Here is a 25,978-nt window from a genome sequence, read left to right as displayed (position 1 = left end):
GCCAGAAGCATGAAGCCTTCGGCAATTCGTAATATCGCGCTATGTGGGTGTGGGGTAATCGCGGGGATCACTTGAGAGCTAGTAAGGTTTAGTCCTTCATAAGAGGGGCTTTGATAGAAGGCATCCTTGATGGCCTCAAAAGTAGACCTGGATATGACAATGACGATGGTGTTTTTTGGTTGGCCATGTGAGCTTGGCAAATCATAAGATATGCCGACCAGCCTAGGGTCTATCCATGAGATACTAGCACTCATGCATATAGGACTAAACATCTACGATGCTACAGATGGAGATTGATCTGAGAAACGGCATTTATATAGTAGTTCTACTCTGTGACGGCGCTCAGTCATAATATTATTTAGCTAAAACTATGGTAGCTTGTCATACAGAATCGAAAGCATGAGAGGAAAAGAAAGGAAAGAATTTGCAGAGCTTCGTGCAACATGAGATATATAGGCAAGTAGGACCGGCAGTATCTCAGAGACAAAGAAATGCTCAACACCGCCTACCTTACCGCCTAGATGCCTGCCGCGCCGTCACATACTCCTTCGTTAAATTATATTAGATTAATGCCTCCTGCAGCATCTTCGAGGATTGGCAATCAACTTCGCAAGATTCTGCTTCTCCAAGTGTCAATCATATGCATACAGAAATGTGACTTCTCCACATCCTGCATACGCTCAAAAGAGGATTGGCAGGGAAAGTAATTTGATGAATCAAATCACTATACTTGTAAATGTTGTTTCTGGAGTGTATAAATATAACCGACACAATAAAAACCTATTTCCCAGAAAGATTCAATCCATAACAAACTTCAAGAACTGTATCATACCCTGACAGGGACCGAACCTTACGCAGCTGGATCAATCTAGGTATATCTTATGTTCCTACTTTAGCTAGTGAAGAGATCCAATGAAATCATTTTGTTTATGTATTCTGTTAATTCGTGTTGACTTGGTTAAGAACGTATATGACACAATTCATATGATGTGCAGTTCATCGCGCACACTATAAAAAGAGTAGGATGATAAACTGGACACTTAAAGCCATGGTACTGGATAATATGTATATGCACAGTACAGTACATAGTATCCAATGGTTCGACTGCCATCGCAACTAGTAGAGCGATAAACTACAGAATGCTCCGTGCATATATATATATGACGTAACAAATGCAGATACACAGTGCAGCCACTTCATAAAGTAATGCAAAGGCGGGGGGAGGAGCGGGTACGTGCATGTTCCTCGGGATGGATCGTCATGAAGATCCAAAATTGGGGGACAATCCTACCCCCTAAGGGGTTCGGGATCTGAATGCGTTGGTGGGGTGTCCCAGGCGTGTTTACTCCGCACTGGAATTCATTCCACTTGAAACTTCCCTATCTACTAACCCCAGCAGTTAGGAAGTATTCCGTAGGTACTCACTGGAGTTGATTCAAAATCACCTGCAGAATACTGTCTCTGCGCCCCCACTTTTGGGCCTCCACTTTTGCTGAACTGTATGTAGGAAATAAGATGACCTAAGGTGTATGCATCTAGTTAGCACATCGAAGAAATATACTTTTTAAAGTATATTGCCGCGCGGGACTTGTGCGCTATACTCCATACTAGTTTTAGCAAAGTCAATCCTGGAGTACTCCGCGCTTATCTATATGACTCTATCTAGCCTGGATAATTAGGTTTGGTTTTAGTTATGTGATCTATCTCACTTATCTCTCAACGTGCTACCTCTGCCCGCCAAGCCGCGAACTGTGCAAGCTTGCAGCTGTCTGTGCACCTGCCCATCAATGTGGTCGCCGATGGTAGGCTGCAGCAGAGCCACGAGCTCTTCATCCTGGAACTCCACGAGACGCAGCTTAAGATAAAATAAACCTGTGCACCTGGTTAAATGTTGTTGTAGTAGAACTTCGAATACCAAAGGGTAGCATTCATACCCAGTCGACTAGGAGGTCTGAAGGGATCAGACAGAGGGAGATATTTGCCAACAGTCTCTGGAAGAGGTAAACCGTCGTCAACGCAAGTGCGATGGGATAATCGAACGATGCTAAGATGCTTAGTCCGAGTCGAATATTTCGAAATGAGGCCATTGATCCCAGTGAAGGAGAAGCAGGTTCGGGAAGATTCATGTAGGCTCAAGGTCTGTACCGCTGTCTGAGGTCCGAGTCGTTCTGATAATCATGTGGCCATATCTGCCGCCGCCAATGGTTTAGTATCATGTCTGATCATGTTTTCTAGATCCTTGCCGTCGGAGCAGGTCTTGCAGGGCTGGGTGCCGCCATCAGCTGCCTCCTCGCCGGCCACGATGTAGTTGTCTTCGAGTCGGCCGTCGAACTTGCAGAGGTTGGCGCTGGTATCCAAATTCTACCTAATAGCTCCCGCGTTCTCTGCCACTGGGGTCTTGAGGCTGAGCTCGATCAATATGCCACGCGGCCGCGGAAACTGAACTTTTTCGGATGGAAAGGGAACCTCATCACATCTATGGATTTCCAGGAGAGCGAGGCCAAGTTTCCGGGGACGTGGTATAAAGACTTCCACAGAGCGAACCTGCAGAAATGTCTCATAAACAGGGTGCTTGAGTTGGGCGGAACCATTACGTGCAATTCCAGAGTCGTGGACATCGTAGTCAGCGAGGATGGCACAACAGCGACAGCGGTGACGGCAGATGGACGAAGGGAGACTGCAGATCTGGTCATCGGGGCGGATGGGGTGTTCTCCAAGTTGACTGAGATACTATATGGACGGCCAGATCCTCCCACAAAGACTGGTGATCTTGCATATCGACTTCTGCTGTCGACAAAGGAGATGTTGAAAGATCCGGAACTGGCAAACTTCGTGAAGGAGCCGCAGGTTAACTACTGGCTAGGGCCTGATGCACATGCAGGTAAGTCCTAACTCGTCTTGGGAAGAATAATTAATAGGGCCTGTGCTCATCAAGGATGTCAGTAAACTATGTTCTCAGGGGCGGAAAACTCTTCAACATGGTCCTTATCGTCCCGGATGACATACCAGAAGAGTCAAGGCCGACTGTGGAGGGCAACGTCGAGGAGATGTGCTCACTGTTCCAAGGCTGGGATCCACGGTAAGGACATTCTAACACCGGGTGTTCACAATGATGCTGACCTACATCCCTAGGATAGAGAAGCTACTGAGGCTCTGCAAATCTGTACAGAAATGGCGGTTATGTATTCGCCTTGGGAAGGACAGATGGACTCACCCGTCGGGAGCGTGGACGATGCTCGGTGACGCAGTCCATGCCACGCTGCCTTACCTTGCTTCTGGGTATGTCTCCCGCTTCGATCTGCAGGTTTCTTGGATATATAAACAGCACATACTCAAGACTTCAATAGAGCAGGAATGGCTTTCGAGGATGGGGCCGTGCTTGGCGAATGTCTCTCACGATTCCCCAACTCGCCCGGTATAGACAAGAAATCACCCTCATTCCTGGCTCAGAAGCGTCATGCCCTCGCTGTCTTCGAGAAGTGCCGGAGGGAGCGAACGCATATGGTTGTCTCCAGAGGAAACATTCAGCAGTACCTGTACCATCTACACGATGGACCGGAACAGGAGGAGCGCGATCGAAAGATGCAGATGGTTCCTACGCCCCCAGGGGAGGCACTTGCCTGGAGAGATCCAGGCCTGGCACCAAAGCTGTTAGGATATGATCATATTGCAGATGTAAGTGTTTCTCACGATGTTTATATATTTGTCTATCTTACCTACTGTAAAACTACCAACGCTAGTTCTGTCAAATCAGTCTCATCTTTGGAAAGTGATGCTAATTGTATCTGTCAGGTTAACCAAAAGTGGAATATACCGGACGGTGCAGAAGGGAGAGAAACCAGCACCCAGCCTAGACTTTGATCAAAAGCTCAAATTATGAGTAGAATATATAACAAAATTGAGATCAAATGCATGAGTCTGCGTTCACTTGCATTAAACTAGGGTATAATATGAAGGCCGTAAAGAGTCTCAATTGTTAGTCGCTATGGTAATAGAAACTGTTCCAACTCAAATAGTGTCTATACTCCGTGTAATGTTAAAAGTCGCAAATATCGGCTGGAAAGTCTGTTCATCATTTAGATCAGACTTTGCAAAGACCCGGTACCAACTGGGCCTTCTGGCCGACCAAGGCATCAAAGTACGTTAGCAACGTATCAACAGGTATCATGTTCAAAACTCCCAGGTCTGGGTTGGAGCTGCGCATGATCCGGCCGCCCCAGAGCACTCTGACGAAGAATTGAGGATCGCCTCTTCTGTCGCCCCGCTTCTTGTAGAGTTCGAAGATAACTTCAGAGCCCATACCGGGCCAGACCATGACATCGATCTGAAGGATGGAGAGCAGTCTCGACAAGCTTCCATCGTGTGCGACATTATGACGATATCTAATCTTCCCATCCTTACCAGCCATCTGGTCACGGAAATGCTGCGCAAGTTCACCAATCCAGACACCGAAATCTGCAGTGCTCGCTGCGAGGGATGTTGGCGCATCACGGTACATATAGGAGTATTCGAACTGCCCCAGGCGGAAGACTTTGTCCGCCTGCTCCTGGGTAACGCACTTTGAGGGATCATTGATATTGCATGGGAGAGGTTTGTTGTGACAAAGGCGTGCCGAGAGATTATCAAAATAGTGATCAAAGCTTCCATGCCAGGCACTGTCATCAGACGGCACACCTGAGATAGCATCAAGTTCTCTGTAGAGAGACTGGGAGCGATCAAGATGCGCAACCCATGTAGAGTTCGGCTGGCTCTGCGCCCTGGAGAACAGATTGTCTGCAGCGGGACACGAGTATGCCGGTTCGAGGGAGTCAATGCCGTCCCTCTTCAAGTCGGAATCATCTCCAAGTTAGCAAAGAATGATATACGCGGAAGACGGCCATAGGGACAAACCTGGACGAGCAGAGGCACAGAATTCTTCTGTCCATACATCCCTTCAATCAGCATCCCGGCGACCTGGCTTGTAATGACGTTCGTCGTTACTCTAAATACGGTCTGCTCGTTGTCGAGATATTCCGGGAGAAAGTGAAGGAGGTTATGATAGACTTCATATATATCGTGGCCATGTTGCCATGAATCTTGCAGACCTTCACTGGTTATTTGCGGAAAAGAGCAGGTACCGTTGAATCCACTGACTTGGAACGGATTCAAGGCTGTCTCGTAGCGCTTCCAGAAAGTCGAGGTGCTCTCATGACCAGATATCGGCTCGCCGTAATATAACAGGGCTGCATCATCACAGTTCCATGCATACCCCTCGACTGGGAAAGTATTCGACTGGTAAGGGGTCCTCTTGTGATGTCGTTGAATCTACGCGTGGAATGAGCCCAGCCCCTTCTTTTCCGTACTAATTGACAAGGAAACAAAAGAGACACCTACCACCTCAATGTAGACAAGCTCATATTCTTTTGGAGCTCGCACATACTCGGACTTTCTGACGTGAGGCATATTACACCAATTGTACTGTCCATATAAGTGTTCCGGGGTTTTCGATGAATTGAAGATGAACCCGTACACTCCCGAGCTGTTCATGACCTTGTCCAAGTTATTGATGGCCGTCGCATTCGGCGCGTACCAGTTCGTGCTGGCGGCCGCGGCGACGGTCGTTGCGACGAAAGGGAGGGTCCATCCTAGCTTGATGGCAACCGGTGAAACCATATTGCTGATTGAATACTTGGCAGCGAGAAACCAACTGCCCAAGACCAGAAGTGCAACGATCAAAGCGAGAGGGCGAGCAAGATCGCAAGAACCAGCCCTCAGCATCTCCAGAGATGCTCGTTTTTAAGTCAATGGCTTTGGTGACATCCTCGAGAGCTCATGTTCCCTTTGCTACAGCTAACGGCGGCCCACGTGCTTGCACGGCTGCTGCTCAAACGTCGATCTCCGGATGCCCACCAGACGCCCTCGACTCTTCTCGCCCGACGTAGAGCTCACAAGAAAAGCCAAGCACTAGCTTAAAAAAACATTGGGATATCTAGATTTCGTATGTAGACATATGTTCGGACACAATTTCCTACCACCCTACCGAAAGTACACCCAGTAAGCCATAGTACAGTTTTCTCCTTGCTCATATGTTCTAAAACGTCTATTTTTAATCTTCCAGGAACGCTCCTACAGCCGAGGTCATCTCTTCTATAAGAAAATCAATGCTAATATGTTGAAGTATCCGATAGATTTTCAAAGAATCGTTGATAGTCAATCATTGATTATGAGTGAATAACCGATATATCCCTTTCTTTTCGCAGCAGCCTGTCTCAACTGTCGACAACATGATAATGAAGTTGGATTCATGACAACCAGCAGAGAATCTTAAAATCAACATGCACCATATCGACCATTGAGCTCGGTTTTGAGTAGTGCATACGTGACTCCCGCACATGCGCTACAGTGCACCATAACCATAATATCGCAGCCTTTCATGACGCCGGAGAACTCCAAAACAATGCTTTCCCTGTGCAAATTTCTCCCCTCAGGAACGAGGAGGCTCGAACAGCTGTGGTTTCATGTTGATCTTGCAGAGTTTCGCGACGCAACCGCTCAGCTGGAGCAGCGTCTGTACACCCTCCAGGATTCGCATGTGCGTGAATCCGATCTCTTTGATGAATTCCAGCTTCGAATGCTCAGACAGCGTCGGCATTGTCTTGGTGACGCGGAACATCGTGCTGATGATATCATGCGACGAATAGCCCAAGTCCCTATAAGAAACCGTGTCAGGATGCGCTGACATGATTTAGATGCGTAGGTGCATGCATACCATAATTCATTCAGCGTCTCCAGAGCCACATCGACCTTCCCTTCCCAGCAGGCCTTGATCATAGCTTGGACCTTGATGGGATGCGGGCTATCAACCACCCGGAAGACATTGTCCCCACTCACAAACCCAAAACCCGCCCAAGTACTCTGTAGGTTGTTGATGGCTTGACGCATATCTCCTTCGGCACTGAAGACCAAGGCAGCGATGCCATCTTCAGAGTGCTCCACCTTCTCCGCCTCGCAGATCTGCATGAGTCGCTTGACGATCTGCGCGTCGGTCAATCGCGAATAACGGAGGATGGCGCATCGTGACTGCAAGGGCTCGATAATCTTATTCGATTGGTTGCAAGCAAAGGCAAAGCGGGTGGTAGAGGAATAAATTTCCATAGTACGTCGCAGGGCCTGCTGAGCACCGGGGGTCATGCTGAGCGAGACATCAGTCAGCAGGCTCGAAAGACACAGGAGGGCCCAAGACTTACCTATCCGCTTCATCAAGGATGATAATCTTATGGCGACCAGAAGGTAGAGTAACCTTCTTTTGTGCGAATCCCTTTATCCGGTTTCGCACGACATCGATACCTGCACAACCTGGTCAGACTGGATCTCCTTTTGCAGGAGTCCAACAGGCACACTGGCGTACCTCTCTCATCACTAGCATTTAGCTCCAAGACAGCTTCCTTGTATGTATCTCCCAGTAATTGTCTCGCCAGGCATAATATGGACGTTGTTTTTCCAATACCCGGCATGCCCGAGATGATAACATGCGGCATGTTCCCATCCCGTGCGATAATCTTCAGTCGCTCCACGGTCTCCGTGTTACCGACGATATCATCGAGAAAGACTGGACGGTACTTTTCGACCCTGGAATAATGACTCTGTCAGCTTCTCTAGGACTGAGCGCGGCAGCGCTTGGCGCGGAGTTGAGCTGGATGCGAGCTGCATGAGCTGCACTTACCAGGGCAATTCATAGTCTGAAGGAGCTCCAGCTGTGGAAGCTCGCAGGCCGCTGCGAGCAGCATCTGAAGAAGATTCCGCTTGCATCATCCTGACGTTTTATCTGGCAAGCAGTGCAGACAGTCTGATCTGATCGAGTACTTCTTTTCGAGCTCCGTCGACGGCTCCGAGACGCGAAAGTGCACGGGTTCACGCGTCCGCCGTTGGAGAGTGGTCTGTGCACGCATCTCCTCCATCGAAGTATGAGGACGCCTCTACAGTCCGTATACAGTACTCACGAGCAGACGCAATAGCCGGTGGAAGCGGTATTTGGCCGATAGATACAAGTCTTTAATGGGATATGTGCAGGAGATACCAGTTGAGATTCTCTCTTTTAAACAGTACAGTACATAGCAATGTTGACCCAATTCAAACATCCTACTAGCAGCATATCAAGTGCTGGCTGAAATAAAGGATTCCGGAGAAAATATTGATATCATAAATGTTTTGTGTTTGACAGTATGTCTTCTTTTAGCCAGAAGAAAGGCATTCATACAAAGTTCGCTACTCGGCTTGCCGAAGACGCTCAGCAGAACGTCTTAAGCGTGGTCAAAGATCCAAGGCCGCACGGCCATTATCAACCAAATTGGAAGTGACAGTCTACTTATAGATGGACACTGCTCTCGTTATTTCAAGCAAATGTTGGTCTCTCGACCTTTGTGGGCTTCCTTATCGGGGGCTTTCCACAGCCCACCAAGAGTCCAAGACCAAGGGACGAACTGGAAACTAAACAAGAACCGTTTCCAGACACTTACATCCACCTCCCCTCCTGTCTTCAAAGTAAATAGTCGATCAGCTCGACTCTTAGATTTACCCGTGTCCTCTAGTTATACGTTATTCCCTCCCTATCCCTAGCTTTTACAGCCTCCCACTTCTATTCATTTGTTGTATCAATAGCGTCGACGCCCGCCGCGCCGAATCTCCACCGCTACTGGAAAATACCTGGGGTAAATAATACCATACCTACTTACTATGACCTCTCGATACCACCACCACCATCATCACGTCCGCGCCCCTTCAGCACACAGTTCCTCTTCCACAGCAGCCACCGCAGGAACAGCGCAGACCGTAGCGTCTACCGCGTCAACAGAAGCAGCAGCTCCCACCGGTGCCGGCGCGCATCCCCACGGCGGCGGCCACTCCACGATGGGAACCACCTCCGTCCGTCGCAACCTTTTCCAGCACCACCTCAGTCGGCGCCCTGCGTCTGCCGCGTCTTCCTCAGCCTCCACGGTGGCGCTTAACGGCGCATATGGCGTTTCATCGCATGGACCAACGTCGACTTCTACTTCTGCCGCAGCGTCGTCATCGTCGTTGAGTACGGGGCCTTTGGACAACGGAGAGATTGTGGTGAAGGATAAGAACGGCGGCTACAAGCTCGACATCCCGATCCTGCCACCGGTGGTGGTCGGAGATGACGGGGACGAGGGAACTATGGAGGGCGTGGAGGACGGCAGGCCCAGCGCAGGGTCTGGTGCCACTGGCGTCAGCGACGATACGGAGATCAGCGGGCGGGAGAAAGAAAGTACGTCTAGCAGATCATGTCAAATGGTGTTATTTTTGGAAAGCTGCTGACCGGAAATCCGTTTTCCAGAGATCGAAGCAAGTTTGGTGGAGATGATGTGCCGAAATCGAAGTAGGCAGATCAGCAGTGAGCCAGCCGGTGAGTCTCACACCCTGGGCTTATCTCTTTCGATTTTAGCTGGCACCGCAGGTCGTCATCCTGCGACTGACCGCATAATCTTGGAGTGGGCAATGTCATGGGGCTGCTTGTCTGACTGAAAGTAGAGATTCTTAACCTTATCCACCAAAGTCTCCGGAAGAAAGTGGCAGCTCTGGAAGAAGACAAGTGGATGTACGAAGTAGAAGATGACATTCGACCCTAGACGGACGTCTACCTTATGGGCCACCGGGCTCATAACACTATCTGATTATATGGATCTCATGATTGGATCAATGCCGTCTCTATTCATGCGAAACGCTCTACATCACAATCACCGCATACGGTCAATCTAATCGAGTTCCATGCTCGCCGGTGCCGCTTCTACCTTCTTCGACGCACCCCTGGCGTGTCCTCCGGGTCTCTGACTACCTCCGCTCTGGCCTCCTCCGAACAGCATGTTGCCCATCATATCGAGCAGCGGATTTCCTTGCCTTGGGACTTTGAGACCGAAATACATCTCCCCAATCTGCGCCAAGGCGTCATCCCAGATTCCGATCTCCTCGATCTGAGAGGCATAGTGCGCGGTGAGCTGCCGGAACAGATCCGCGCTCCCGCGCTGGATGGTAAGGAGCAGCAAGCTTATGAAATTCAACAGTGGAAGTGAAGGGTAGACGCGTACGTCGGAACTGGTGCTGCTGACTTCTTGCGCTCCCAGCGACGGGTTGGACGAAGAGAGCCGGGACGTGAAGATGAGAAACGCCTTGTTGGCACTACGAAGGTTACCGGTGAGAAGGTATGGGAAGACTGCACGGGAGGCATAGATAGCCGCCGTGTGCGGTTCGTCATTCGTATACCATTCATACTCAAGCCTCGCGAGGGTATCTGCTGATTCCGCGGTCCCGAGGGTGAGATGTTTCTCTGCGTCGTATGGCTCATTTTCTAAGACCATTTGTCAGAGCTCATTCACATCCGCGCTCGATGTAAGGTATTTTGAATCAGACAAACCTTCAGCGTACACCGATCCGGCAGCATGGTGCAGCTCCGGGTCTCCTCTCTCCAGGGGCCCAAATCGTCCGCTCCAGCCAATCGTCTCCTGGATGAATCTCTTCCGCGTGGGTTCTTCGGGTGGGAACTCACGCAGGAGTTCTATCAGACGCCCTGTAGGTAGATTTAGTGGTTAGAAAGTACGAATCGTAGGTTTTGACGAATTTCAAGACAGTTTCCGGTCTCCCCATAACACTCGATGGAATATTCTTCTGTCATGCTCCAGTCAAGGATAGTAGAGGGACAACAGAACAACAGAGCCATAATTCCACGAAAAGACGGCAAACGAAATCCATGCTTACTCTTCCTGGCCCTCGCGGCCGCATCCTCCTCATCAGGGATCTCCCACCCCGCCTTGTTGTATACCTCCACCACCATCATAATAGCCAAATCACCACCACTTGCAGACGCACCCTGCTGTGACCCCGCCCTCAACAAGGCCTTGGCCCCACCAGCCAGTATATCAGCGGCCGCATCGTAGTTGGACTGCTTGACGTATCGCGCGGCGATGACACGGAGCTGCTGGTGGGCTTCGTAGTAGGCGCCGGAAGCAATTCTGTGGTAGACGCAGACAAGATATGTCAGTTTCTTTGACTCTGCTAGTAAAACACTGAGGAATACAGGGACGAAGAGAGAGTTACTTTTCCTGCTGCCGGGCGATCGTCTTATCGATCCGTGAGGTCATGTTTGGCTTCGTTGTCACGGACGTTGGTGAACGGCAAAGACGAAACCCAGATCCTCCTCCTCAGCGAAGCTTCCGTGCGACGCAGAAATTATTTCCGGAGGATGCGGGACCTTGTGGTCAGGTGTTCGCAACGTCTCTGGTTTTGTTTGGAGAGTCTGAAGCTGTACAACGAACCGGCGTTGATCATCTGGAGCCGGGAGTTTGGTGGGGACACGGCGGGAGCTTCGCGTGGGAGCATCATCCATCCATTCACAAGCTGATGCTGCATCCAGATACCCCGGCATCAACCAGCAAGCTGCAGGCTCTCGTCGAGAAACGCTTGTCGACTCGCTCATCTATAAGCGCGCAATTTACACTACTTATATCTACCAGCCTAATAATCACTCCCGTGCATTCCACTACGTGGGTCCGGTTGAGATACCGCGACCTTGACTGCCATTTGATTCGCTCGCCCATTGATGTACTACTATACTGCTCGGTCCATTATTGTTTCCTGACGTCCAAAGGACCTCTTTCTCTCTGTGCAAATGCGTCAGTTGAAACAATGAACTTTCGGACGTTTGATCTCCAGCCGGTCAATCGGTTTGCAGGCTCCAATGCGGCCATTCGACGTCCAAGGGTGTCTATCCTTCGAACTCACTTTCTCAAGCTGCGGTCCAAGACTAATGGTTACATAGGAAATTGCTTGCTTCTCTTATGATGATGAGCACCAATTTCATCTCGACGAATCCTCCCTGCGCTACTATTATCCACCGCGTCTCCCCGCAGATCTGAACCGTGGCTTCGAGACTTTTCAAAAGCTTGACGACTCTGCGGACGAACATTTGGATGCGCTTTTGGATACAATCATTGCCCTTGAGAAAGACACGAGCACGAAGTGCGAAGCGGATGTCATAACATGGCGCGGAATGATGACAAAGGTAGGCGGAGGGGAAAATAAACAGACCGACATAGAGGTGCTGATTGCTGCAAGCAGATCATGACGGCTCCATTTGATATCATGAACGGGTGCGCAGATCCTGCTGGAAAGAAAACCGGTATTCGATTTTTTTGTTGACAGGTCTCAGGTTCGAGATGAATGCCACCTACTTCCAGGTGAGTAGTTTTTTATCGCCGTAACTGCTCCGAAGTTTCTCGTTCTAACTTCCATTGTTGCGAAAAGGGTACCATGTGCGTAAGTTCGACAGAACTTATCTATCGAGCAATTTCGCTGATAGATCATAGATTCATTGAAGAAAACAATGAATATAAGAACGAACAGAAACGGGTTCAAATGAATCAGAGAATGCCTCCGGGAATGCCTTCGCAGGATATGATGGCTTTTTGGGGTATGCCATTTGTTTTCTCCCAGAACGACAGGAAAGCATCACGATACTAAAAAGCCTTTGCAGGATACAAATTTGAAACACTGTCTGTGATTCCCCGGCCATGGGATGCAACGTCACGTGAAGAAATAGAAGGTCGCGAGGATCAAATAGTAAATAACAAAGCCCAGTACTGCTCGGTAGTCCGCACTGGGATAGGAAAGGTCAAGATGGTCATTGGCGGTGAGGTTGATGCCGGTATGTCAAACGTTCCTCGCACTGCAACAAATCTGCTGTCTTCTTTTCCACGTCTGGTAGCATTTCAAAGATCTTGACAACATGGACTAATTCGATCTCGTAGTCTGGGACTGTAAACCGGACAGGAAGGAGGATCCCATAAACTGGGTAGAACTGAAAACATCTGCAGAGATTCATAACGACCGTGACATGCTCAAGTATGAGCGGAAGCTCCTCAAATTCTGGGCTCAGTCGTTCTTACTCGGCGTTCCAAAGATCATTGTCGGCTTCCGCAGCCGGGAAGGAATCCTGCAACGTCTGGAAGAACTCGAAACTCACAGCATACCCGGGAAGGTAAAACGATACGGAAAGGGGACCTGGGACGGTAACATATGTATCAACTTTGCCGCTGAGTTTCTCGAATGTAATTCTGCACGACGTTAGTCAGTCATCATGGGCTAACTAACTGCAGGGTTAAAAACGATCATCAATGGTGAGGGGGTATGGCGACTGAGAAAAAGGGAAAAGGTACCGGTCATTGAAGTCTTCAAGCTCGAGGAAAGTGGGCATGGAGGAATCCTGTCGCCAGCATTTATGACATGGCGATTGAAGAGGTGAGCTTTCGATCCTCGGTATTCTCAGGCTTAGTTCTACATTCATCGTCGTTCCCTATTCCCGTCCATTCTACGGTTCAGGGGTCAGACGTATGATAGTTTCATCATCATTTTCCTTGTCATGGTCCCTGTACAGGTCATCGAGACTAGGGTATCTAGGTCCTATGACGGCCCGCCGTTCACCGCTTAGAGAGATGGGAATGTTCCCTTTGTTGTCGAGCTCTCTTTTTCGTTCCTCAGAAAGAGGCTGCAAAATCCGGGGCTGCAAGCCTTTGGACCTGATGGTTAAAGCAAGTTTCATGAAAACGGTGTGCATACCGCTATTGACGAACGACGGCTCATACGGCAGCGGTAACTGCCTCTTTTGAATAAATTCTCTGAATCCCTCCGGTGATTGAAAGGATAAGATGAAGTCTCTCATATAAGAATCGGGTACCGACCGTAAGATTCCCCAAGAGAAGTCCTCTTCGAGCGCATCGTAAAGCTCAAAACATGTCTCCAGGACTTTATTCATCAAGCCTTGATCACCACCAGCGAACTGAAGTGCTCGCTGGTGCAAGTTTTCTTCCCTTTCTTGCTCATCATATGAGGCCGAATTATCTTCAAAGATTTCGGAACCATACCCAGACTGTGTGGTGATTATGGCTGGGGTCATCTGTGACAGTCTATTTTCCATTCATTAATCTCGCTTTCACTACATAGTCGGGGGCACATCAGGGCAACGGACCTCTGCGCCGATATGCTTGCTTCTTCACTTCTTTGCTCCCCAGTCATGTTGAGACGCAATCCATCCTCATAAAATGAAGTCATGTCTCGAAGGTATTTTTCCATATTGGAATTGCGTCAGGGATTTGACTTTGGTTCCCCAAGATAATTGTTCACAAGGGCACTAGAGAAATGTCTAGCAAGGAAACAGCAGAACACAAGAAGGAAAGGAAGGTGAAGCTTGACTCTTATCAGGACACTAATCAAAGGAGTTTGTCTTCAGGGGATGTAAAGTGGAAGAAGAGAGATAGTCTTGCAGTGTTTGCGATGGGATCCTGCAATCAGAGGAGAACTAGATCCGCTCAAAGAGAAAGACAACTGGATATTGGATGCTGAAAGCCATATGTCTGCCTCAACCTAAACAAGGAAGATGTTGCAAAGCACCAAGGGAAACATGTCTCAACCTACAAAGCTGTCTAAGATGTGTTTACAGCTCCACAAACCTCGAGGTTTGCGAAGGTGTTTGCCAGTATCAGGTACATGTCCATGTGCCTGATGCATGTCACAAATCCTTCTCTATCAATCTCTTACCAGTATTCAGAAGAGCGGGGGGCGCTGCTTTCATTATCATTCCCTGCAAATATGGATCTAACAATTGACGTTTTCCCTTTCGTCAATGGTTATCAGGCACACTTAGATCTATCCGACAGGTTGTCTCAAATTAACGCCTTGATTAGAACATATAGATAATACAAGGCTCTCTAAGGGAATGTACAAAAACAATGTATATAGGAAACAGACGACCACAAATCCAGCTCCAGAAACTCGGAATCGATACCACAAAATTGACCTTCCCTATGTTGATGGTCGACTATGCAAAATGGAAGCTTTTGGTATTGCTACTCATTCTCTCTCTCGGGCATAGTCGTCGGGCTGGGTCATTGATTCGTTGCCCGGAGTTTTTATTCTTGGGTTTTCCCCGGGAAACCATGGGATAAGTAGTGATTTATGTTGGAGCAGTTGTTCATTATGTTCCACTTTCTAGGCGCAGAAAGCGATGAAGAGCTTACTTAAATCGAGAGTATGTAGGGAGACACTTGCAAGTACAGTAGCACACCTAGAGTAGGATGCTTCAGAATCAAAAAGATCTATATTCTTGTTAAGTCCGTGTACACTAGAGCCAAAACATATAAGCCAAACGCCCTTTTTATGCAACTATAGCCACACGGATGTAATGCACGCATGGCTTATGTCGTCTCATCCTTCGTAGATCCATCCGCATCCTCTTTGGGAGCACTACGGCTGCGCAGGAACTCCTCACGCTGAGCTCTCTTAGCCGCAGCCTTAAGGGCCCTTTTATGGGCGTGCCCATTGATATGAATGTCCCATTGCTTTTGGCTCGTCATCGTCTTGCGGCATACCTCGCATGTTATACATTTCGCCACGTCATCCGCGGGGCTGGGGCTCTGCTGCTCCTTCTCACTGAGTGTTACCCTCGCCAGTTCTGAGAGGGATTTGGGATCGGGGAAGGGCTCGTTGCTGAGGAAGGCGTGTACAACACGTTCAGATGGCTCGGTGACGCGCCGTGTCCAATCGTCGACGTCGCTGCTATCAAGGACGTACAGGCGATGCGTCATGTCCGCCTCTGCGAGCGCGTTCCACAGTTTGTTCCGAATCCATCTGACCTGCTTGCCTGAGTACTGGCGCGTAGAGGTCTTCACGGACTCGATGCAGGACTGTTTGAGAGCCTCAAGTTCCTTCTCGCTTGCTGTTCCCTCGCGCAGAGCGTTCAGGTAGGGTTCCAGCTCCTTAAACCCAATCGAGATCCACACTCCTCGTGTCTTGTCGACGGTGATGCCCTGTGACTGTTTCTCCTGTATATAATCCCACATTTTCCGTGCTTCAGCTAGTAGTCCCTGTTCGATCATCGCATCAACGCGCTTGTCAAGCCGGGAATTTAGCTTCTCCTTCTCTGAATGCACCCAGAACAATACCGTCGGGAACCTCAACTGTCCAGCACCCTCTGTGCCGTGACCGTTCACTGCTTCCAACTCATGCTTGGACTCAGCTACTGCCTGCTTCTGGCGCTTCTGTTCTGCATAGATTTCAGACGCGGGCCTGCCAGTCTGTAGGTATATCTCCAGAGATCGCCGGATCTTTCGGGCGTCATTAGGATGCCATCGATCCGCCATGGCCGGATCTACCTCCCTCAACTTCTGCTGCATCACGTCTGCGGGGGCGTCGAGAATCGACCACATCTCCGAGTCAGACGGAATGCCTTTTTGCTCCTTTTCAACACCTTGATCCTCCTCAACCACTCCCTCCCCGACGAGTGTATCGTTGAACAGGACGGCCTGGGTATAGTAATGAGTTCCTCCGACGAGGATTGGTAGCTTCCCCCTGGAGTGTATTTCCTTGATGAGCCGAAGGCTTTCCTTCCTGAAGGTCCCAATCCGCCACGGTTCCTCGTCTAGTCCGACGCAACTGATCAAGTGGTGCGGAATCCCATTTCTTTCCTCAACGGGAACTTGGTTCGTAATGATCGGTAGGCCGCGGTACATCTGCATCGCGTCACCGTTGATAATCTCGCCATTGAAGCGAGTCGCCAGATCTATCGCGAGCTATCTACAGCCATCAGAACAGGGAAACTGAGCCGGATCAAGAATCTTGACATGAGGCGTACCTTGGACTTGCCAGTGCCCGTGGCACCGACAATGGTTATGAGGGGTTCCATGAGTGCTGGGTGAGAAGCGGGGAAAAGTCGAAGAAGACTGAGCATGACGGAAAAGAAGGGACGGGAGTCATCATCTTGACCTTCCGTGTGTCAAGGAAGAGCTCATTGCCCGCAACCCAACAGCGACATTGCGAGGTGGAAGTTGGGAGCGAAAAAAATATGTACTGTAGAGCTGCGAACATTCTGCGGTCACGAACCATTACCTCATCCTCCCGCGCCGCCAAAACACGGCTTCCGGAGAAGCGCGATGCCCCTCTTCAAGTGATAAGAACCCCTCCGTCGCCTTGATTTTCTAGAGAGGCCGTGATTCGGATACTTAGGGACTAAGAGCACCGAGCAGAAAAGACAAGGTCCCAGGCACTCTCCCAATGTCTTCGGCCAACCAGTTGGATTCGCGGCCGCCAACAATCGAGGTTAATGGCCTCTCCTACAATTTCCAGGATGGGTCGCCGGGTCTCAAAGATGTGACTCTGAGTTTGCCTCCTGGGAGTCGGACTCTACTTATTGGCGGTATATACATGCTCATCCTCAATGTAACGCATAGTCAATATGGCTATGCAATTATTACTATCACTTGCTAACCTTCCACTACAGCCAACGGCGCTGGAAAGACGACCCTCCTCCGTCTACTCGCAGGGAAGCGCCTCGCCCCGACAAACACGATCTTGGTCGGGGGTGTAGATCCCTTCAAGCAGGGCCTCGAGGGAGTGACCTACCTGGGAGTCGAGTGGGTTCTCAACAACGTCGTCCGAACGGATATCGACGTGCCCACCCTTCTCGCCTCAGTAGGCGGCGACGCCTACCCCGAGCGGCGGGATGAGTTAGTCGACATCCTCGATATCGACTTGCGTTGGCGGATGCACGCTGTCTCAGATGGTGAGCGGCGCCGCGTACAGCTTGCCATGGGCTTGCTCCGGCCCTGGCATGTACTTCTCCTCGACGAGATTACCGTTGATCTGGATCTGCTTTCTCGGAGCAACTTCCTGTCTTTCCTGAAGCAGGAGACCGAGTCACGGCCCTGCACAATCGTCTACGCTACCCATATCCTGGACAATCTGGCGCAATGGCCGACGCATCTGGTGCACATGCATCTTGGTCAGGTGAAGGAATGGGGTCCTGTGGAGCAATTCCATGTCCCGGTCCCACAGAGAGCCGCCGAGAATAGTCAGCTAGGTGAGCTCGTTCTCCACTGGCTGAAGGAGGATCTCAAAAGTAGGGGCCCGAGGAACGGGCGCCCAGGACAGGGAAAGACGTACGAGTCGCTGGAGGGTAAGGGAGGATACGGCAATGAAAAAGGATGGTGATCTTTTGACAAGCTTCTTGTCGGATTTTTGAAATGATTCAACCATTGCATGCATGGACAAAGTTACGGGATGATAATAACGAGATGTAATGCTGGAACATTCAACATTTCAGTGGCCTCAACGCCTTTATATATATGGAACTGACGGGTTTTCTACTTTTTCCTTGGTGTATAGATTAAAAACTCATGGAGGAATATTCGAGACAGCGTAAATACGCATCGAGGTATCCTCACTTGCAACAGCAAGCTCGGATTTACTTTCATTCTCTCCCTCCGAAACCTCATCTAGCTTCGTCCCTATAGAAGGACGCCAGCGTAGTTGAGTTATTGCCTTAGAAGGGCATAGAAGCTTATCAAAAGACACAAGCGGTGTTGTCTCCAGATTGTCCCCCGCGATCTCATGGAGCGATATTTCGCCACTATCTTCGCCGACCGCCAGGACGAATGCCTCCTTTCGCTTCTCAGGGAGAAATGAGATAGCAGTCACGGGGTTTTTGAGGGAGATGGTTGACTTGCACTCAAAATTTTGGTCCACCATCTGCCAGATCTTTACTGATTTGTCTCTGCCCGCAGTTGCAAAGATCAGAGGGTGGGATACGGGCGCCCATGCTGCGCCAAGTATCATTCTTGAATGACCTTTTGGATTCGCCGTCAGAGGCTTGAATATCGACGGTTCTTGTTCGTTTCTCTCAAACAGAGCCCACTGCCGGTCTCGTCCAACACTAAGGAGATAGCGGTCGTCAGGAGAGAAGCAGAGGCTAGTAATAGTCAAAGAGTGTGCCGTAAGGGGAGGTCTAATCTCATGCCAATCCGACGTATCATAAAGGCGGATGACTGCGTGGTCTATTGAGCTTGCCTTGCAGGCAGTAGCAACAAGAGATCGATCGTGACTCGCCGCAACAGCGGATATTTCGTAGCCGTGGCCGTACAGCTTCTCGTGTTCAGGCCATAGTGTGTAGCGCGCGAGGTGGTCCTCAAGGGGTGGATGATCAATATCGAGAGAAACTGGTTGCTGCAGAGGCATGGGGCCATTCATTTCATCATCTCCAAGCGGAACATCGTCCCCGAGTGCTTGATTCGAAAGACCCAAAACTGGAATGTTTGCCGTATCAGGCAATTCATCCTGGAATGACTGCTCAAAGCCGCAGAGCTTCGTCAACAGCTGAGCGATTGCCCTCGGTTCGTTGAAAACCCGTAGAAGTTTCTCGTCCGCTCCGGAGATGAAACGCGCTGGGCCCAGAGAATCAATGCAGTTCAAATCGTAACCGTGAATCTGTGGTCTTGAGAATTCATGCCATGACCCCAAACTGTCGCGGGTCCACTTTGCGTGAAGCCTGGTTGTCTGGTCTGAGCTTGTAGAGAGAAGATAGCCTCCATCGGCTTCCCATTGGATGTCGTTCACGGATCTTACATGACCGCTGACACCAATCGTCTGCATCCAGAGGTCTGATTCTTCGTCGTATTTCCATGCTCTCCAACTTCCCATTCGACCGAGGCTAACAACTTCCTTGCCATCCGGCGACCAGAGACCAATCCAAAAACCTCCAGTACTTCCAGTTGCAGAAGTTGAACCCTTCTGTACGCTGATTTCTCCCATCCTCTCTGTAGAGACCCAAACACCCGATACCGGGTCAGGTTCCCAAATTGTAAGAGAATTGTCTGCAGAAGCGGAGAGAAGCTGCATTCGTTTCGAGTTAGGCCTCCATTGTGCAGTATAGATCCAGTCTTCGTGTCCAAAAAGGAGAGCTTCAAACGTAACAGAATATTTCGCTCCCGAGGCTTCAAACGTATGGGCCTTGTTAGACAATGTCTGCTCGAAGCCACCAAGCATAGGATCATCTTCGTCTGCTGGCACCACAGGTGCCGCCTCTCCACGGTGTACTCGCCAGAGACGGATATATTTGTCCTGACTCGCCGAAGCGAGTAGAAGGTCCTTTGACGGACTTTGTTCATCTTGCGTAAAGGCGAGAGATCTTACCCAAGCTTCATGGCCGCTGAGCGTGGCACAGAGCTGGAAGTCTGGATCAGTGGAAATATCCTGGGCAACGTAGATTTGCACGGCAGTCCTAGTCCCTGCTACCGCTAATATGGCTGGTTTTGTAGGGGCGTCCGTTTCAAGCAGCCTCAGCGCCAATGCCAGGGGAAAATATCGCGGCTTCAGAGAGATTGTCCTCAGCAAATCAACCTTGGTTCCACCGTCTTGGCTGATTCTCCATATCTTGACCGTTCCATCTGCTGCGCCCGTTGCGATTACATCCGAGCCATGGGCAACAGCGATCGCGTTTACTGAGCCTTCATGTCCTTCAAGTGTGAATCTATATGTGAAGTGATGGGGGGAAGACGGTTCCGATCGCCATACGCGTATCGTGCGGTCGACAGAACCGGTCAACAGGAACGAAGTTCCTGTTGAAGGGCATGTGTAGAATCGCACAGCGTTGATCTTGTCAGTGTGGCCAACAAGCAACGAGTATACTCCGCGCTGAGTCTTGTCCTGCCTGGAGAATCAGTATTTACCATCAACACACCTGCAACTAGAGACATGCGGAACTCGGACGTACGGTAGGATCCCAGAGGGCTACATTGTTGTCCGCACCAAAGGCAAGCACGCCAGACTGGACATCCCAGTCCGCGGCGGCCGGATGCCTGTTGCCCCCAACACTGATGTACTCTGTCGTAATGGATACCATGGATGCTTGCGAGGAGGGCTTTGACCGTGCCCCTGCTGTGTCGAAGGCGTCGCAGTCGAGAGAAGGCTGTATCTGGAGCCGCTGCAGAGGGGTTCCTTTTCGTGTTCAGACTGATGAAATTTAAGCTTATCGATAAGGAACCGCCACAGACTCCCGCTCGCATTTCCTCCCCTCCGCACACCGGCCAACAAGACTCATGCTCAACTGCCTTATTACAGCAGAATGTCCTCTAAACCTGTGTCTGCATCCCCCGACGCGGGGAAAGATGGTCGCGAAACCATTTCTATTACCGTTGAGTTCAGGTTCGACCGCTCTCCATGCTCGACTGTGGTCCATCCCGGCAGCTGACTGTTTCCCCGCACAGTGGAGGGCTGGAAATGCTCTTCTCGAATGAACGCAAACATCAGATTTCGATTCCTGCCAAGTTGGACGATGGATCATCACCAAATATCACTTATTTACTCCAATATCTACTCAACAATGTCATGACGGATCAGAGAAAGGAGCTATTCGTGTTGGACAACAATGTGTAAGTACCGGTTTAAAGGCGTCAGATAATATGCGGCTGACAATAGCTACCATAATGTTAGACGACCGGGGATCCTCGTCCTTATCAATGACGCGGACTGGGAATTGGAGGGTGAGGAAAAATACGAGATACAACAAGGAGATCATATTCTATTCGTTTCCACGCTGCATGGAGGCTAAAGCCTTCTGTTCTAACAATCTAACTTCTATTCCACGAGGAGGGAAAAATATGAGAAGTCATAGAAACCAGAATTCCCTAAAGCCATGTCAATCTGCTCAGGCATAAAGATACTCCTCCGACTCGTCAGACTGTGCAACTGCGACTAGACCACGTCTTCGACCTGCTGTTGAGAGGGCCTCTCAGGCTCGCGAGGAGTTCGATGTCCGCTTTGCGGAGTTCCCATCCCTTCCTGCGGACTACCTATTCCTCCAGGCATCGGCGAGGCGACTCCACTAGGAGGAACTGGGATCTTTATGTCTTCCGGTGAAGCAGGGACAATTTCCTCTGGGAGGTCAGGAATATGGATTCGCTTCGCTTCATTGTTGTAACTCGCTGGGATTATCTGCCATCTCGTCAGTAAAGTGGTAGACAGCATAGTGTAGCATATAATCTTACCTCAATAATCTCATTGCGCGGGAATTGGAGGAAGGGGATGTCTGCAGCATTGCAGGCCATCAAGTAACCATACAAGACCCGAAGAACGCTTTCATGGGCGATGATGAGAAGATCATTTTGTTCACGCTCCAACTCGAGGATAATAGGCTCCAATCGAACGGCAAGGTCATGGTACGACTGTAGCAGCATTCGTCATCTGGGTTCCTTCACTATGTAGGTACAGCTAAAGAAACCAAACCTACCTCTGCACGAGGATACCGATGATGATAAGGATCAAGCTCATGCTTCGCAACCTCGTCCGGATATTCTTCGCGGATTCTCCTTTCCGACATCTTCTCGCACACACCAGGGTTCAGCTGGCTCATTTGAGATCTTTGGCGAACTTTATAGCCTTTTTCATGAAGATATTTGGCGGTCTCGACTGTTCTGCGTCGCGTAGACGTCCAGACGGTCAGGGGTTTTAATTCGGCATCTGTGTCTCCCTGCTCAATCATTGCTTGCTTTTCCGATTCCCTATGTCGCAAGAGACATTCGGTCATCTTTCTTGCATAGTCTTCCCCTTGCTCCGACAAAGATGCATCCGACTTGTACGAGTCTGCCTCAAGTGAAACGCCAGCCTAGAGTATTGCATATCGTTAGAAGCTGGACACCGACGCAGAGGCTTGTTGTTGGTCCACTTACCCGAGCAAAATACGTATGCCTCGACTTTATATGGAGATTGAGAAGATAGAAGACAATTCGATTTGAGAGATAGCCAAAGCTGCAGTTGTTGACAATCAGCCGCTCTCCAGCGTTTATCATCTGCATCATAGTCAGAACGTAATCCAAACTTCAGTAACTAGGGTATCTTGCCTTGATGTAGTTGAGATCTTTCTCTTCCATAGTCTGAAACTGAGGTATTCTGGCCGAAATCCGGGCCAGATAGTGTTTAACAGCATCATCCGAATTCCAGCCTACGTACTGACGAATAGTTAATAAACGAAGACCATGGTGGAAAGGAAAGTACCAACGTCAGGTGACGAGATCTTGACTCGGCGAACATTCTCCTCGATGATGCGTGGGTCATCGCACCATGACTCGATGAAGAGTGTCTTCGAAACTAGATTAGCTCTCGTTCAGTGTAAACAAATTGCAAATAATTACCTCGATATCGTGCTTCGCGAACTCCTTTGCAAGAGATCGCCGTCCGGCAGCAATCGGATTAACCGCATCGTATATCGCTATCTGGCCATTTTCATGATTCAAGAACTGATAGATGTCTTCTCTGCACTTCTTAACAATCTTCTGTCTCAGCAAAACGGATGAAGCGGATGCTAAGTTTCTTCTGTTAGTACGGTTCATGCCAATGTAATCCTCTACAGCAAATGTTTTCCTTACCGTTGATAAAGAAGTAGTCATCTGGAACGTCTTGACCGGGGCCGATAGTAGCACGTCTGTAATCACCCAAATGAAAGATTCTGGTTTTCACCCCCAACCTGAAATGAAGTGAGTCAAGGATCTCTAGGAGGGGCACGCAAAGTTACCGAGCACGGACCATCTGAGATACCGTGCCAAAGCAACAGATATATGTCTGGGAAATAGACGTCAGCAGCAGTGGCCATGAAGTGGTCCAAGAGTAAGTAAGTTGCACAGACGTTTTTCCCCTAGCGGGCAGGCCAACTGTGATGATTACAATCCGACCTGAGTGAAAGAGTCGTCCAGATTCCGTGCTGTAGAGCTGAGCTGGCGCCAACTCTACCTTCTCAGGGAGATCATGAATTGCGTCCACGAACGTGCTGGACTTCCGCCGAAACCGCGGGGAGTTCGCGACAACATCCGCCGTCCTGATCGACGTCAGAAAATGGACATAACCCAAGGAGCACAGCCATGCATAGCCAAATCAAATATGAGCAGGCGAGACAGGCTAATCTATATGGCAAAAAGTCAATGTACAAGCGACCGGATTAAACTTACAAGAGAGTATCCATGGTTGAAAACTGAACCAGCGCGGGGAATAGTCGAGTAAAGAGTAAATGAAGAAGGAGTGGCCACAGGATACAGGAAGTTCAAGAGGGAATCAGAAACAGAGATATGCAAAAATCAACACAGCTCCTAGGAGAGGGGAATGCCTTTTGAATGACAGGGCTGGCTTGAGAATAGCTCATTAACAAGATAGAATGCCTTTGACCGGCACGACTAGAAGACGCAGGAAGGACGGGAAGAACGCCAGGGCACCAAGCATGCAGGAAAGAGATGCTGGATAAATTCCCTATCCCCAATATATCCAAATCGAAGGGAAGATATCGGGCAGGAAAGCTGTCGAAGCAGTATGGAGTCTATGGACGGACCTCTCCCCAGGCCCGAAGCGGCTAGCGGTGCACGGCCCATGACGCTGAACAACCGCTCCAGCGACCGACAAGAGACAGAGAGGCAGCCCGGGCTTGGCAACCCGCAGCGCAAATCCAAGTGACTTTTTTTGTCTTCGAGTCCTCACCCTGCACTGCTCTCTCCGACGGCACGTCCAAAAACATAGCTCGAGACTTCCTCCGCAACCTCCTGTGCTGTCTCTCCTCCCAGTTTCTCTTCGGGGCGGGTCTCAATTCTTTTTCTGCTCTTTGCCTGCTCCTTGTTTCCTCACGGTCATCCTAAGCTGTCGAACGACTTAGTGTCGAACCTCCACATCGAACGTCCCACCTGATTCTCTCACAATATGGCTGACCTCTCGTCGGCACTCTCTTTTCTCACGGACAATTCCGTTGCAGCAGTTATAAAAGATGCATATGGCTCGTTCTCAGAACGAAGGGCGGCCCTCGGGCTACCCAACCCGGGAACCGTGGACAACATTTCCAGAGAAGTGCAGAAGGAAGTCCTCCTATCCAATTTTATGTTCACAGGTTTCCGGGCAGACTTGACAAAGGTCTTTGGCATGTCTCCGCTGTTCCGCATTTCGCATGCATTTTCCATGACCTCGCAAGGAAACTTGCCCCCATATGCCTTCTCCGCCATGTACGGAACTCCCAAGGTAAGTATACTTCAGTATTAGCTTGCATGTTTATCTGGTCTCCTTTTTGCCGTTGCTCTAACTGCTGTCGATCCGAAGGTGTTCATGCAAGGAAACATTGGAAGCGATGGTGCTCTCGCCGCAGTCGGCAACTACCGTTGGAACAATTCCTTGGTCACCAAGACCAATGCCCAGATAATGCCTGGAGCAGCCCAAGGCCTCCTGCAGATCGATAACGATTACACCGGCTCTGACTTCTCAGCATCTCTCAAGGCATTCAACCCGTCATTCCTGGAGGGTGGTCTTACTGGCATTTTCGTCGGAAGCTACCTTCAGTCCATTACTCCCGGTCTGGCCCTTGGGTTCGAGGCACTTTGGCAGAGACAGGGCCTTAACTCTCGCCCCGAAGCCGCGCTCTCCTACTGTGCGAGGTACAAGGGAGCTGATTGGATTGCAAGCGCTCAGCTGCAAGCGCAGGGCGTGTTTAACGCGGCTTACTGGAAAAAGCTTTCGGACAAGGTTGAGGCTGGTGTCGATATGAACCTTCAGCTTGCTCCCAACCCGGCGGCTAGCCTGATGGGTGGACCGAGCAGGGATGGTACCACTGCAGTTGGTGCTAAATACGATTTCCGGGCTTCCACCTTCCGTGCTCAGATTGACAGTGCCGGCAAGCTCAGCTGCCTCCTGGAGAAGCGGATAGCGATGCCCATCTCTCTCACTTTCGCTGGAGAAATCGACCAGGTGAAGGTGAGTACATATCCGCTATTCATCTAATTCCGAACGGGCACTAACTTAAAATGCGTGTTACAGCAACAAGCCAAGATCGGTCTGGCTGTCTCACTTGAGATCGCCGGTGAAGAGCTGATGGAGCAGCAGGAGAAGGCTGAGGCTCAGGGAGCTATTCCTCCACCCTTCTAAGCGTCCCTGTAGGCGCATAGCTCCACAACCTTAATAGGCTCACTGCGTGCTGGAAATGTCTGTATACTTTCTGGTCGCTTCCCAATGGTAACCTTTTTTATTCTGTTTTATTAGCTCTTCACTCACTGCATCTATCTTGGGGAGCACGGGGTGCCGCTTCCTCGGCTTATGTCTTGATGAGGTTTGCTGGTGCAACATGCAGTCATCTGGCGCCACGGAG

The 25,978-nt window shown here is 49.9% G+C and overlaps 13 protein-coding genes across 13 annotated transcripts; 7 read left to right on the top strand and 6 right to left on the bottom strand.

Moving 5' to 3' along the window:
* Positions 1-2,077: 2,077 nt before the first annotated feature.
* On the top strand, positions 2,078-3,861 carry VTN00DRAFT_8652 (uncharacterized protein; the record flags this gene model as incomplete). The annotated part of the gene is made up of 6 exons (XM_069435525.1): positions 2,078-2,137; positions 2,236-2,881; positions 2,944-3,079; positions 3,133-3,279; positions 3,348-3,675; positions 3,793-3,861. The coding sequence occupies 6 exons, from the start codon at positions 2,078-2,080 to the stop codon at positions 3,859-3,861; spliced, it is 1,386 nt and encodes a 461-aa protein (XP_069285462.1).
* A 220-nt stretch (positions 3,862-4,081) lies between these two features.
* On the bottom strand, positions 4,082-5,652 carry VTN00DRAFT_8651 (uncharacterized protein; the record flags this gene model as incomplete). Its single annotated transcript, XM_069435524.1, has 3 exons — positions 4,082-4,822; positions 4,891-5,304; positions 5,374-5,652. 3 exons carry the CDS (start codon positions 5,650-5,652, stop codon positions 4,082-4,084), a joined length of 1,434 nt encoding a protein of 477 aa, XP_069285461.1.
* An 811-nt stretch (positions 5,653-6,463) lies between these two features.
* Positions 6,464-7,791, bottom strand: VTN00DRAFT_8650 (uncharacterized protein; the record flags this gene model as incomplete). Its single annotated transcript, XM_069435523.1, has 5 exons — positions 6,464-6,689; positions 6,749-7,171; positions 7,227-7,326; positions 7,388-7,608; positions 7,703-7,791. The coding sequence occupies 5 exons, from the start codon at positions 7,789-7,791 to the stop codon at positions 6,464-6,466; spliced, it is 1,059 nt and encodes a 352-aa protein (XP_069285460.1).
* A 921-nt stretch (positions 7,792-8,712) lies between these two features.
* VTN00DRAFT_8649 (uncharacterized protein) lies at positions 8,713-9,626 on the top strand (the record flags this gene model as incomplete). The annotated part of the gene is made up of 3 exons (XM_069435521.1): positions 8,713-9,265; positions 9,335-9,403; positions 9,529-9,626. The coding sequence occupies 3 exons, from the start codon at positions 8,713-8,715 to the stop codon at positions 9,624-9,626; spliced, it is 720 nt and encodes a 239-aa protein (XP_069285459.1).
* Positions 9,627-9,752: 126 nt separating this feature from the next.
* On the bottom strand, positions 9,753-11,132 carry VTN00DRAFT_8648 (uncharacterized protein; the record flags this gene model as incomplete). The annotated part of the gene is made up of 4 exons (XM_069435520.1): positions 9,753-10,342; positions 10,409-10,561; positions 10,750-11,003; positions 11,089-11,132. 4 exons carry the CDS (start codon positions 11,130-11,132, stop codon positions 9,753-9,755), a joined length of 1,041 nt encoding a protein of 346 aa, XP_069285458.1.
* A 544-nt stretch (positions 11,133-11,676) lies between these two features.
* Positions 11,677-12,365, top strand: VTN00DRAFT_8647 (uncharacterized protein; the record flags this gene model as incomplete). Its single annotated transcript, XM_069435519.1, has 5 exons — positions 11,677-11,751; positions 11,810-12,052; positions 12,109-12,140; positions 12,200-12,227; positions 12,357-12,365. The coding sequence occupies 5 exons, from the start codon at positions 11,677-11,679 to the stop codon at positions 12,363-12,365; spliced, it is 387 nt and encodes a 128-aa protein (XP_069285457.1).
* A 64-nt stretch (positions 12,366-12,429) lies between these two features.
* On the top strand, positions 12,430-13,876 carry VTN00DRAFT_8646 (uncharacterized protein; the record flags this gene model as incomplete). Its single annotated transcript, XM_069435518.1, has 6 exons — positions 12,430-12,460; positions 12,524-12,694; positions 12,798-13,097; positions 13,146-13,287; positions 13,701-13,728; positions 13,790-13,876. The coding sequence occupies 6 exons, from the start codon at positions 12,430-12,432 to the stop codon at positions 13,874-13,876; spliced, it is 759 nt and encodes a 252-aa protein (XP_069285456.1).
* A 1,363-nt stretch (positions 13,877-15,239) lies between these two features.
* On the bottom strand, positions 15,240-16,726 carry VTN00DRAFT_8645 (uncharacterized protein; the record flags this gene model as incomplete). Its single annotated transcript, XM_069435517.1, has 3 exons — positions 15,240-16,476; positions 16,568-16,617; positions 16,676-16,726. The coding sequence occupies 3 exons, from the start codon at positions 16,724-16,726 to the stop codon at positions 15,240-15,242; spliced, it is 1,338 nt and encodes a 445-aa protein (XP_069285455.1).
* A 368-nt stretch (positions 16,727-17,094) lies between these two features.
* On the top strand, positions 17,095-18,030 carry VTN00DRAFT_8644 (uncharacterized protein; the record flags this gene model as incomplete). The annotated part of the gene is made up of 2 exons (XM_069435516.1): positions 17,095-17,236; positions 17,321-18,030. 2 exons carry the CDS (start codon positions 17,095-17,097, stop codon positions 18,028-18,030), a joined length of 852 nt encoding a protein of 283 aa, XP_069285454.1.
* Positions 18,031-18,213: 183 nt separating this feature from the next.
* On the bottom strand, positions 18,214-20,716 carry VTN00DRAFT_8643 (uncharacterized protein; the record flags this gene model as incomplete). Its single annotated transcript, XM_069435515.1, has 2 exons — positions 18,214-20,520; positions 20,588-20,716. The coding sequence occupies 2 exons, from the start codon at positions 20,714-20,716 to the stop codon at positions 18,214-18,216; spliced, it is 2,436 nt and encodes an 811-aa protein (XP_069285453.1).
* Positions 20,717-20,938: 222 nt separating this feature from the next.
* On the top strand, positions 20,939-21,424 carry VTN00DRAFT_8642 (uncharacterized protein; the record flags this gene model as incomplete). The annotated part of the gene is made up of 3 exons (XM_069435514.1): positions 20,939-21,018; positions 21,081-21,245; positions 21,307-21,424. 3 exons carry the CDS (start codon positions 20,939-20,941, stop codon positions 21,422-21,424), a joined length of 363 nt encoding a protein of 120 aa, XP_069285452.1.
* Positions 21,425-21,567: 143 nt separating this feature from the next.
* Positions 21,568-23,827, bottom strand: VTN00DRAFT_8641 (uncharacterized protein; the record flags this gene model as incomplete). The annotated part of the gene is made up of 11 exons (XM_069435513.1): positions 21,568-21,807; positions 21,861-22,037; positions 22,103-22,477; positions 22,542-22,661; positions 22,713-22,820; positions 22,871-22,951; positions 23,004-23,173; positions 23,238-23,335; positions 23,395-23,430; positions 23,495-23,683; positions 23,814-23,827. The coding sequence occupies 11 exons, from the start codon at positions 23,825-23,827 to the stop codon at positions 21,568-21,570; spliced, it is 1,608 nt and encodes a 535-aa protein (XP_069285451.1).
* A 722-nt stretch (positions 23,828-24,549) lies between these two features.
* Positions 24,550-25,758, top strand: VTN00DRAFT_8640 (uncharacterized protein; the record flags this gene model as incomplete). Its single annotated transcript, XM_069435512.1, has 3 exons — positions 24,550-24,861; positions 24,940-25,587; positions 25,651-25,758. The coding sequence occupies 3 exons, from the start codon at positions 24,550-24,552 to the stop codon at positions 25,756-25,758; spliced, it is 1,068 nt and encodes a 355-aa protein (XP_069285450.1).
* Between the last annotated feature and the right edge of the window lie 220 nt (positions 25,759-25,978).

The sequence above is a fragment of the Thermoascus crustaceus genome, assembly GCF_041956765.1.
Source record: "Thermoascus crustaceus strain CBS 181.67 unplaced genomic scaffold VTN00scaffold_6, whole genome shotgun sequence".
NCBI classification, from domain to species: Eukaryota; Fungi; Ascomycota; class Eurotiomycetes; order Eurotiales; family Thermoascaceae; genus Thermoascus; species Thermoascus crustaceus.
Note: the sequence above shows the minus strand (reverse complement) of the source record. Positions and strands in the feature narration are given on the sequence as shown.